The sequence below is a fragment of the Odocoileus virginianus genome, chromosome 13, assembly GCF_023699985.2.
Source record: "Odocoileus virginianus isolate 20LAN1187 ecotype Illinois chromosome 13, Ovbor_1.2, whole genome shotgun sequence".
Lineage (NCBI taxonomy): Eukaryota > Metazoa > Chordata > Mammalia > Artiodactyla > Cervidae > Odocoileus > Odocoileus virginianus.
In genome coordinates, this window is record NC_069686.1 from 17,738,738 (window position 1) to 17,751,942 (window position 13,205).

At 39.3% G+C, this 13,205-nt stretch overlaps 1 protein-coding gene across 3 annotated transcripts in view; it reads right to left on the minus strand.

Moving 5' to 3' along the window:
- Nucleotides 1-216: 216 nt before the first annotated feature.
- The window catches only part of ITGA6 (integrin subunit alpha 6), an 83,273-nt gene continuing 70,284 nt past the window's right edge, over nucleotides 217-13,205 (minus strand). For 2 of the 3 annotated variants that reach the window (XM_070476015.1, XM_070476013.1), the window contains 2 exons: nucleotides 5,620-5,745; nucleotides 217-890 (listed from right to left, as the gene is read on the minus strand). In XM_070476015.1, the coding sequence (XP_070332116.1) occupies nucleotides 729-890; nucleotides 5,620-5,745 (288 nt within the window). In that variant the 3' untranslated portion in view covers nucleotides 217-728. Of the gene's footprint in view, nucleotides 891-3,082; nucleotides 3,213-5,619; nucleotides 5,746-13,205 lie in introns of all 3 variants that reach the window. The other variant, XM_070476014.1, reaches the window with a different exon arrangement.

The window sequence follows — 13,205 nt, forward strand, 5'->3', positions numbered from 1 at the left end:
ACCTGAAGGGCAAACTGGAGAATCTTTGGCCTGTTAGTCAATAACAAAATGGTTTGTAAAAAAGAAAAATAAATACCATATACAAATAAGTATAACTAGCATTCAAATCTGTTATGCCTGTGTGTTTTAGTGAAAGGGAAATGAAACCTGTGTGTATTTGGTGTGAGCAGGTATTCACACGTCTAGGAAATGGAAAAAGATGGCAGGATGGCAACATCACCTTCTATTGCACATTTAATTTATGGGAGCACTTTAGTTTGAACACGGTTACCCTGATGGCATAGGGTTGTGATGCAGGACAGTCAACTGGCATCTTCTCCCGTCCTATGAGAAGAACGCTGGCAGAGGTGGTGCCGAGGTTGGGACGGTCACTCTGTTGGTGCAGGGGTCACGGTGCCTTCTTCCAGCTACACCTTTGGAAGGATGTCATGTAAGAGTAACCAGGCAGGCCCTTCCCCAGCACAAGTAAGTCAAAAACAAAGGCAACCCGGAACGTTAAATTAAGGCAGTTAAAGAAAAATCCATTCCAACAGCCTTCAATTTGGCTGTGCAAAACAGGAGCCTCGGGCTACGTAACAACGTCCACAGTTAAAACTGTAGGCCCGCACTGTTGTGTAGTCTTTCTGAAATCAGTATTCAGATATTGAACAGGTTTTTCAATCCATCTGAGTGTCTGGGTTGGGGAAAAAATAAAGCAGTTTGGGTACTGTGAAGCTTTTCTTGCCTCCCTAGGAGTAGCTTTCATTTTCATTCCACTTTGTGATCCACTGTTTTTTTTCAGGGTTATCATTATATTTTTCATCTTGGATCTCTCGCTCTTCTTTCCGGATCCTTACAGCATGGTATCGGGGAACGCTATCATCGTACCTAGAGCGTTTAAAGAATCCACACTGGAGACGGGGGGAGAGAGAAACAGACACAAATTAAGTAATTCCAAGAAAGGCAAGTCCACTAGATGGTAATATCTAAGCTTTCTGTTCAGCTATGCCTAAATTTGGACTGGGACAAAGAATAAAAGACATGGTTTTCTTTTAAGAAGGAACTAATAGGTCAAAAAGAAATAGTAACAGTCGGTGAAGATAAACAGAAGAGTAACAGCTGTAAAACTGGAAGAAAAGTCCCTTTTCCCATCTTGTCTGTCCATCTTATTATAGCAATGTAAGTTACATCTAAGAGTTGAAGAGTTTATGAAATAGTGCTTCCATTTTTTTATAATCACCGTACTATATGTAAAAGATCTAACTTTCAGATTACTAGAATATCATGTTAATTTCAAGAACAACTTTTTTTCAAGGTCATAAACCAAAGATTATTCCATGCCCCTCTTCCACTAACAAAATGGAAATCAGGTCACAAATATTTTACAAATTACTACTTTAAATGGGTGATTTAAGAATCTCCTCTCTTTCGAGGCTCCAGTACATCTTTCTTAATAGCTAAGATGTAATTTATACTGCCTGGATTTCCAAATGAAGCTTCTAAACTAAGCTGTTTCATTAATAAATCATGCAGTGACTGTGTCCTCTAATAAAATCATTCATGTACCACAAAGAATTTGAGGAAACTACCACTAGATTGAATTTCAGAGCATCCTCTAATTTCTTTTCTTTTTGGCAAATATACAGCACTTACACTTAGATTATTAATGAATATGTATTTTATTAATCTTTAAAAACATATTCAATCTGATCCAAAGTAGGTTTTTATTGGGGACATACCTGGAAATTCTTAAGTCAGATTGAATTTTTTTAATGAATAAAATATATATGTATTTTTTAAAAAGATGTGTCTTTAATTTTTAAATGCAGATAAAAGATGGATGAGGAAGATACTTAGACTGGTTGATTAATGTGTTTACTATGTGACATCAATAGGCACAGAACATTTGTTTTGAATGATGTTAAGCTATAAAAATGGCATGGGGCAAAATAAAATTATGTACAAATTTATCACTAAATCAGTGAGGAAAATGGGACAAGAATTTTTCTTCTAAGGCCTTTTCTATTTTCTGCAAAACAGCCAAAACACCTATCTGTCACACAGTGTGACTATTGCCCCATTTAAACAAAGAAGAAATTGGGGTGATACATAAACTGAAATGGAAATGCTGGGATTCATCATGACAGGGCCATGGAAAGGGATTACAGGGGTAATTCTACCCTCTGGTGCCCAGAGAAATGGAAAAAGGAATCGCTGCCAATTCCTGTTTCCATGGAGTTACAAATAAGAGAAGCCAAACATGAACTTAAAGTCAGCTGAGACCCAGGGCTGAAAAAAATTTCTAGGAACATGGAACAAAATCAAACTCCATTACAACGTTTTGAATAAACTGTCCACAGCATTTTTATATTAAACTTTTGTAAACTGAAGGCCATGTTGGCAAAGAATCATCTTCTGAAGTTGACCACAATGTCTATCATGCCAGTAGTGAAGAGTTTGTTGTAATGGTCTTTGACTTGTAGTAGATACGCAGGGAAAGGAAGTTGCATGCTTAGCCAGCATAAAACAATTTCTGAGCAACAATAAAAGCATTCCAAGCCTTGCCCCATCATTTTATAGCACGAAAATAAAAAAGATGACAGTGAGAAAGCCTTCTCTTCAAGAGAAACACATGTTTTCAACATGCAACAGGTTAATTAGGCAGTCAACACAAGCTTCTATCTGTGGGAAATTCCAAAATGGACAAGAAATCTGGGATGATTTCTTATGCATCTTTGAAATTCCAAGTGGTATGCTACATACTAGATTAACAACACGTGGCAAACTGGTCTACAGTAGAGGTCTAACACCTCATATGTGTATGTAGATTGCAGTTTTCTTCATTGCTGTGGGTGATGTCTATTAACAACAACACAAAGTGACTCACCTGCAACGAAAGATTCTTTGTGCACTTTTTAAAAAAAAAAACTAAGCTTCCAAGTGAAATAAATGAAATAAAATAAATTCAAGCAAGGTAAGCCAGTGTGGACATTTGGAAAACGTCTGTTAATGGGACACACACAGCAAGCTGTTGCTTTTAAAGTTAGCCACCACAACCATAGCAGGTTCCACAGCTAGCAATTAAAAAACATTGATCAATTACCAATTACAGAAGTAGATCAATACTACGCATCAGAAGTAAGCCTCTCTTTATCAGATGGCTGAGCATGGATCTCAGCCTTGTGATATGTGGCATCATAGTGATCTTTCTTATTTCTCTTGAAGAAACCACACTACAAGGAAGCAAGGTATTTAGTCAGTGTTACAGTGCTGTGTATAAAAGCTAAACAAAAGAAAAATCTCAGAGTTTAACCTGTTTTCTATTTATAGCTTGCTTACAAAGAGACCACTATGGATCAACCAAAAGGGAACAGACCCCATACCGTATGACACAGTGACATCAAGTGTGCTGTATACTCAGTTGCTAAGTCCTGGCTGACTCTTTATAAAGACTGTATGGACTATAGCCCACCAGGCTCCTCAGTCCATGGAATTTTCCAGGCAAGAACATTGGACTGGATTGCCATTTCCTTCTCCAGGGACTCTTTCTGACCCAGGGATCTGCTTGGCAGGCAGATTCTTTACCACGGCGCCACCTGGGAAGCCAACTCTATTACCATAGGTCTCTGGTCAAATATTTATATGGATGACGCCAGCAAATTGATTTTTCTATTTGTAACAAATCCTAAGGGCCAAAATCATTCTAAAAGGGAAAATATTTACACATCTGATCATAGTTTTGGGTAGTTTCTTCTTGCAGGGCTTCCCAGGTAGCTCAGTGGTAAAGAATGTGCCTGCCAATGAAGGAGACACGGGTTCGATCCCTGGGTCAGAAGATCCCCTGGAGGAGAAAATGGTAATCCACTCTAGCATTCTTGCCTGGGAAATCTCACAGACAGAGGAGCCTGATGGGCTATAGTCCATGGGGTTGCAAAAAGTTGGACACAACTGAGCACACAGTTTCTTCTTGCAGGGGATGTGGAGTCTAAAAATATGCAAAAGATTGACATCTGCAGTTTACTAATTCAAAGTGTAAAGAATAAATTCTCTAAGACTTCGCACAAATCCAAATAAAAGAGACACTGAATATTTTTTTGTCCTTTTCAGTGAATTTGATGGGATAAGTGCCATCTACTTGAGGCCTTTGTGGGGTAAATCACAATATAAATTTGAACATACCATCATGAAATAACGATTGCTGTCACTTTCCCAAATTCTGAGCCACCATGTAACATTTACGTGGTAGTAATCTGTGCTCCTCAGATTAGGTCACTCTAAATGAGTATAGAGGTATAGAAAAAGACTGTCCTTGTAGGACCTCTTCTGGAGAGCAACAGAAGGCCATCCTCAAATATCAAACCTCACATTCAGCTTTTGATATCAAAATAATTTCCAGAGCATCTCCTATATTGGCTGGCTGTGCTCAGACAAACCTACTATCTGAAGTAAATATCAGGTAGGACTGGCTAACTTCCCATGGGAGGATGGGTCTTGGCATAATCAGATACCAAACTTCAATCACACAATTGGAGGACGCCCAAAACTACCTCAAAATTATCTTGGCAAAAGGAAGTTACTTGGAAAAATAAAGCAAAAAGAGATGCCCAATATTTGAAGGTGAGAATATCTTGAGTCCTTGTCCATTATACTTGGGTCCAAAGAAAAGAAGGATAATTTGATCCTAGATACTAGTAGTTGAGTTTCATCATCCTTTGCCTCTAGACCAGACATGCTTGGAAACCCCAAATTTCCGGCCTTTTAGAAAAGTAATACACTGCATACATGTCACAGTAATTAAAACATTAGTATTCCTAATGTTTTAGAATTGAGTAAAGGATAGAGACTATAAATATCCTCTCTTCACATTATGTCAAGTTGAGTTGCCAAATAAGTCATTACAAACTTTGAGTTTTTTGGGATTGTTGATCAGAATCTGAATCTCCATTACTAACTGAGAATAACCCAAAATCTATAGGTGATAATTTTTGCCAAGGAAAGTATGTGACATCTCATACATTTTTTGTAATGTCGACTATTTACTGGTGGAAAGCAGAGGGAAGATACTACATTATATTTACAGCACCAGACTCTAATGAAGTACATCATTAAACACAAATCTTCCTTATGCTTGATATAGGCTATGGTGACCATTTTGAGATTCATTAATTTCATGCTTTCCTATTTCCTAATCTAGCTGCAATTGTAATAAGCCCCAAGGCTGCCATGAACATTTCTTTTCAAAAGTTGAAATTAATAGGGATACAGATTCTGATTAGCGTGATAACCAATTTGGCTTAGATTCAGAATATGATCTTTAATAAAGAAACAGTCATAGTGGCAAAATTTTAAAAATTATTATCTGCCAAACATGCTATATTATATGTGAAAGCACTGAAATTTACACACTTAAGAAACTCCTTATAATATATAAATACTATTCCTTTAAATATAAAATATTAGGTATTCAGATATTCATTATATAATTCTCGAGTTTGCTGTATTTTGGAAAAATTTCATAGAAACAATGTTGGGAAAAAGAAACAATGCAAAATGTATGTACTATCAGTGTTAATTTACTTAAAAAAAAAAAACCTGAAATAAAGTTTATATCACAAAACTCAAGTGCCAGATATGACTTACCTTCCACAGTAAAAATACTAATAGACCAAGCATCAAAATCCCAGCAAGAATGGCCACTAGGATGATCCACCAAGGTACTCCTGAATGTTGAGCTACAGTCTTTGAGGGAAACACAGTCACACGAACCTATGGGGCGTAAAGGAAAGCAATACCATTACAAACCTAGGTGAGAATTAAACCCTGAGTTTGTATCACTAATTCTGCTTCCAGATATACTTGGTCAATGTAGCCTACAGATAGATGACGTGTCTTCGGGTGTGAGTTCCTTTCCTTTAGTAATGGAATATTGCTTCAAGAGGCATTTCTTGGAGCTCTTTTCCCAGAACCTGGAAAATGCTGGATTATGTTTTGATGAAATAACTGCTTCTGTGCTATCTTTTATAAATTTTTATAATCAACAAAAGTACAGAAAATTGTATAATGAACCATCATTTATTCATCAAGTTTCAACAATTACCCAGAGGGACACAACCAATCTTGTTATATCTATATTAATATAACCTGGTATCTTTGTGAGAACAATCACCCTCTCTTAATTAAGCATTCAACAATGGCAACAAAAGAGTCCATTTATGCACAATTAGCCTACATTCCTCACTCATATTTTAAAGATGTTATGAAATATAAAAGGGGGATGGAGCTGCATTACTGATACCATTCTAATTTTCCCTTAAGGTTGAAACCAAGCAGGACCCAGTGGGGCCCTCTCAGCAGACCAAACCTTTATGGTTCAAACCTGAGAGTTACTTGGAACCACAGGATTGTGATGGTCATCTTTGAAAAGAGAAGATTACCTCTTCCCCAGCACATAGCCCCTTCCTCTTTCCCCTAAGTAATCTCAGAACAAAACCTGAGGAGTTGGTTCTTGGGGACATGAGTTCACCTTCTCCCCAGGATTGCTAGCTTCCTCAATAAAGCTCTCTTTTTCTTTTACCTAACACTTGTCTCTCAGTATTGGATTCTTGGGTTACGAGAAGCCAAACCTGAGTTCAGCAACAGGATAGCAAACTAAAGACCCTCGTAAAGAATAAAATTTCCTGAAATGGCTTGGTGTCATTTACTATGACAATGTGTACAGACAAATGAGACTCTGGATTCATTCAGAGGCAGCTTACAGCTTTAAGCACCAGCTGATGAAAAGTTTAAGCTATAAACACTTGATAGCTGGCAAATACCAATTGAATAGAAGTGTTTATTCAGAAATCTAAAAGTTGCTTATGGTAATTTGCAACAACTTGGTTATATGAGCTTAGAATTCAAGTGGATTTCTGTGATGCCAGAAGGTTTTTTCTCAGGAAACTAATCTTCAAAGCTTATAGAAGACCTGGTGAAAGCTACAAATGATTTTGTAAACTATGCTGATTAGTCATCTATCAGTTTGAAGTTTCTGCTATTTTAGAATTTAAAGAATATGAAGTGAAGGGTAAAGAAAACTTAAGAGGGAACAATTTAACTCCTGAGAAGTGTTTCTAGTTAAGTATTCTACATTAGTATTGAATTCTGGATGCTGCCTAAAATGCTTCCATGTCTACACTGTGATTCAGTACTACTACACTAGAACACTTAAAAAAAAAAAAAAAAAAAAAAAAAAAAAAACCTCTTAAAAATATTTCTATCTATACTAGAAAACAAGTTTTCAGCCTCCTCTTACAGAAGATACTTAAAAGCAAAAACTGCTTTTCTTTCAACATCTTTAATAGGAACAGAATTCACATTAAGAGTTTTCTAAGCTCTAACCACATAAACACCTTTATCAGCTACTATGTTTCCTGTTATGGTCTCAATGAAGTTTCACTCAAGCTCTCAGCCCAGGGGAGGGCCTCCTGACTCACTTCCTCTTGCCTCCCTTTCCCCAACAGGTGTCCTAGCTTTAAGCTGAAACAACTCTTTCTTGAGATTACTGGTTGAAGCAGAGAGGTACCCATGAAGTAGGGAAGAGAATGGTGAGAGACCAGTAAAGACATAATACAGTTGATGTGCGTGCTAAGTCAGACAACCCTAAACTAAAAAGATTACTTCAACTAGCCTATGCTTTATCTTGGCTTCCCAGGTGCACAGTGGTAAAGAATCCGCCTGCCAGTGCAGGAAACACAAGAGATGAGGGCTCAATCCTTGGGTCTGGAAGATCCACTGGTGAAGGGAACAGCTACCCACTCCGGTACTCTTGCCTGGAGAATTCCATGGACAGAGGAGCCTGGCGGGCTACAGTCCATGGGGTCGCACAAAGTCGGGCACGACTTAGCGGCATGCACACACACGTGCTTTATCTCATTTAACTTTGCTTCCCTAGTATGTAGCATAGGCAAGCCACACAGTATCCCTGGGGCAAGGTGATGACTTGGAAGGGCCATTCTCATTTTTAACAATAAGCCCTGATGAAGCCTTTTGAAGTGGAGAGCGCACACTGGTCCACAGACAGACGAATCAGCCCTATCGTCTCCGTACCAGTCTTTCAAATGGATGATCCTAGAGGGAAACCACACCCCAAAATGGCTGCAATTCGACAGCCACAAGGGCTGAACAAGGTGGTTTTTTGTTTTGTGGGGTTGGGGGTCGGGTGCAGTGTAGGTAGGAACTCAGCTGACAGCTCTAAGCCCCAGATCTGGCTACCATTCAAATCAGATCTTGGTCTTTTAGAAACTAAAACAAGTCACTGTGCATCAGACTGAGGGCTAATCCTAGGCTCTGGGCCACACTTTTAAGGGTCAGATGTGCTCTGCAAATCCAGTGTGTGCAAGGCCACACCACAGGAAGGCAAGAGAGGCCAGTCAGCAAGATTTTATTGTTTGTTTCCTTGAATTGTCAACTCTGTGTGGTGTGTGTGCCTGTATGACAGTCATTCTCCAGCTGGGACTGAGAATGGGGGAGGGGAGTGGAGCTGGCCTTAGAATCGGGTAGGGGCAGACCAACTATGAGCTGAGATTCCCAGAGCTCTGGACACCTTGTCTCATCTCGTCACAGCAACTGTTACTGATGAACAATGACAGGTTCAGGCGAATAGAAACTACTCCAACTTCAAAAACAAACAAAAAAATTGTTTTGGTTGCATTAAAATCTAGGCATTTCCACAGGGATGACCTGTGCATGTGAACCTCATCCATCATGTGTCCATAAGAGGAAAAGGGTTTAATTCTGCTGATGCATTAAATTCCATCACCAGTGAGCAGTGCTGAGACCACATGAGCTTGCCCCCAGCCAAAACTGTTTCCCTAAATCACTCTTTAATGTAATATCCTCCACTCTCATTGAACTTTAGTATAAGATATTCACTCAATGAAAGGATTTTCATATCTTCTATGAAGCTATTAAGGAAACCATCCCCTTAGTGAGTGTTCTTCATATTAGAAATTCATCTTATAGAAGAATCCACATCTCAAGTTCTTCTCTGAATTTAGAACCAAAAAATGAAAATCTCCTCCACCCTGAAGAATAATATGTCTACTTCCACTTATCACACTCTTTCTCATCTTTGGCAGGCAGGAAGTTTACCCACTCCCTTCCTATTCCTTAGGAATGAAGTTCAGTTCAGTTCATTCAGTCGTGTCCAACTCTTTATGACCCCATGAACCACAGTATGCCAGGCCTCCCTGTTCATCACCAACTCCCAGAGTCTACCCAAACCCATGTCCATTGAGTCAGTGATGCCATCCAACCATCTCATCCTCTGTCATCCCCTTCTCCTGCTGCCCTCAATCTTTCCTAGCATCAGGGTCTTTTCAAATGAGTCAGCTCTTTGCATCAGGTGGCCAAAGTATTGGAGTTGCAGCTTCAACATCAGTCCTTCTGATGAACACCCAGGACTGATCTCCTTTAGAATGGACTGGCTGGATCTCCTTGCAGTCCAAGAGTCTTTTCCAACACCATAGTTCAAAAGCATCAATTCTTCGGCACTCAGCTTTCTTTATAGTCCAACACTCACACCCATACATGACTACTGGAAAAACCATAGCCTTGACCAGACGGACCTTTGCTGACAAAGTGATGTCTCTGCTTTTTAATATGCTGTCTAGGTTGGTCATAACTTTCCTTCCAAGGAGTAAGCGTCTTTTAATTTCATGGCTGCAATCACCAACTGCAGTGATTTTGGAGCCCAGAAAAATAAAGTCAGCCACTGTACCCACTGTTTCCCCATCTATTTGCCATGAAGTGATGGGACCAGATGCCATGATCTTAGTTTTCTGAATGCTGAGCTTTAAGCCAACTTTTTCATTCTCCTCTTTCACTTTCACCAAGAGGCTCTTTAGTTCTTCTTCACTTTCTGCCATAAGGGTGGTGCCATCCACATAGCTGAAGTTATTGATATTTCTCCCGGCATTCTTGATTCCAGCTTGTGCTTCCTCCAGCTCAGCATTTCTCATGATGTACTCTGCATATAAGTTAAACAAGCAGGGTGACAATATATAGCCTTGAATACTCCTTTTCCTATTTGGAACCAGTCTGTTGTTCCATGTTGAGTTCTAACAGTTGCTTCCTGCCCTGCATACAGGTTTCTCAAGAGGCAGGTCAGGTGGTCTGGTATTCCTTTCTCTTTCAGAATTTTCCACAGTTTACTGTGACCCACACAGTCAAAGGCTTTGGCATAGTCAATAAAGCAGAAATGCATATTTTTCTGGAACTCTTGCTTTTTCGATGATCCAGTGGATGTTGGCAATTTGATCTCTGGTTCCTCTGCCTTTTCTAAAACCAGCTTGAACATCTGGAAGTTCACGGTTCACATATTGCTGAAGCCTGGCTTGGAGAATTTTGAGCATTACTTTACTAGTGTGTGAGATGAGTGCAATTGTGCAGTAGCTTGAGCATTCTTCGGCACTGCCTTTCTTTGGGAAGGAATGAAGTAGGGATATGTAAGTACAACCAATAAGAAACTTCCTCCTTCCTTGGCTGAATTCAACAAATCTCTCCTGGTTCACTCTCTCCTGTGTTCATTCAGTCATGTCTGACTCTTTGGGACCCCATGCACTGTAGCCCACAGGCTCCTCTGTCCATGGAATTTTCCAGGCAAGAATACTGGAGTGGGTTGCCATTTCTGACTCCAGAGGATCTTCCTGACCCAGGGGTTGAACCTGAATCTCTTGTGTCTCCTACATTGGCAGGTGGATTCTTTACCACTGCACCATGTGGCAAGCCCCACTCACTGTCTCCTAGACCATGAAATTCTTAACAATTGACACTATCTTATTCAATTTTGCTTCTCTAGCACGTTTGTGGGGAAGGCTCCTCTGGCACTTGTGCAGTGCGTCCGTGGCTAATTGGCTTGTTAACTGGATCAATTTAATTGATGCTAAAATTTTAGTAACCATCTTATCTGGTTCAGTTGGGTGACCAGCTCTCCCTGACTTTTGTTATAACTTGTTATAACAAAATATTGTTATAACAATATCTTAAATGTGTTTTATTAAGAAATGAACACAGGTGGGAAGGAGGTTTAAGAGGGAGAGAACATATGTATACCTATGGCTGATTCATGTTAATATTTGGCAGAAACCAAGACAATTCCATAAAGCAACTATCCTTCATATAAAAAAATAAATATTTTAAAAAAGAATTGAACACAAAACTCTTAAAACTGGGTTATAAGAAAACAAAGATTTTTTTATCTTTTTAAAGCCAGGATTAGAGTAAAAGCAATGGGAAAACATGTCAACATTAACACCAAAAGACAAGGCTGAATTATTCAACCTCCTTTGCTTCATGTCCAAAGAAAAATAATCTAGACACTGGAAAAGACACAGAATCAAGAAAAAAATGAAATTGAAACCCTCAGTGAGGGAATAAAAAATGAAGGCATTTTGACACTTGAATTAAACTTGAATCTTTAGAAACCCCCAAAACTACACTTTAAAATACTAAAGAAACATGTAGATATGACAGCTGAGCTATTATATCTCAGAAATCAGTTAATAGAAAAGGTAACAGAAGACTAGAGATTAAAAAGTCTCTGTTTTCAAAAGAAATGGGTTCTAGATATGAGATTAATCCATTTTCAAATCTACCAATTATTAAATAATCAAGTAGTATTATAGCAAAGATTCCAATTCCCATTAGTAGGCATGGGCTCTCAAAGCCCTGAGAACATGAAATGCCCAAGAGAACCTCGTTGGCATTTGTGACCCAGCCACTAGTCTAGACACCATGGCCTTCAGTTCCATCATCTTCAAGAAAACAAGAGCACTTGATGAGAGGTCATGAGCCAGGGTCTGGTCTTACCTCCACCCCACATGCTGGTCTTGTAACCCTGAGGGACAGACAACCTTCCTTGGACTCAAGTTTTCTCATCTGAACTTGAGATTTGGGGACTTCATGGGGAGCAAATATTATAGAATCAAAGAATAGGGGCCCAGAAGCCAGAATGGTATAGATTTCACTCCAGGACTCCAAATGACATCCCCTGTCTATGCCTGCTTCCTTTTTTGTAAAGTGGGTACAATGTCTACCTTGGCATTCTCCTGCAGTTTAAATGATAGTATATGGGTAAAGCATCTAGTAGATGGTAGACATTTAATTAATGCTTTATTAATATTAGTTTCTTCCCTCTAAAGTTTTCTTTTCTTTGAAGCTCAGTGATTCTCAGGATTGCTGATTAAGAGCTACAGAAAGTTATAGCAACTGCCTTTAGTCAGAGAGGGAGAGAAAGGATTCTCAGGAAGGGTGTGATCTGATGGTCTTTATGATGCCTTATTAGTAAAGGTAGAGGAAATTCCCTGGTAGTCCAGTAGTTAAGAATTTGCTTTCCCAGACGAATGGATGAGGAAGCTGTGGTACATATACACCATGGATTATTACTCAGCCATTAAAAAGAACTCATTTGAATCAGTTCTAATGAGATGGATGAAACTGGAGCCCATTATACAGAGCGAAGTAAGCCAGAAAGATAAAGACCATTACAGTATACTAACACATATATATGGACTTTAGAAAGATGGTAACGATAACCCTATATGCAAAACAGAAAAAGAGACTCAGATGTATAGAACAGACTTGTGGACTCTGGGAGAAGGCGAGGGTGGGATGTTTCAAGAGAACAGCATTGAAACATGTATATTATCTAGGGTGAAACAGATCACCAGCCCAGGTTGGGTACATGAGACAAGTGCTCGGGCCTGGTGCACTGGGAAGACCCAGAGGGATCGGGTGGAGAGGGAGGTGGGAGGGGGGACTGGGATGGGGAATACATGTAAATCCATGGCTAATTCATTTCAATGTATGACAAAAACTACTGTAATGATGTAAAGTAATTAGCCTCCAACTAATAAAAATAAATGGAAAAAAAAAAAAGAATTTGCTTTCCAACGCATAGGATGTGGGTTCAATCCCTGGTTGGGGAACTAAGATCCCACATGCCAAGGGGCAGCTGAACCCGCATGCCACAACAAGCCCGCACACAGGGAAGAAGACTCAGTGCAGCCAAAAAACTAAATTTAATTTAAAAAAATTTTAAAGATGTAGAAAGGTAGGAGTAACCTGCAAAGACAACATAAGGTCAAGGTGAGGGTACATCCTGGGACAGTCTTGGTTTACACCACATGCCCCAGCATCCTGCCCAGTTTAGCACTTGCCCAGACAAACGTTTGTATTCTAGTTGAGGT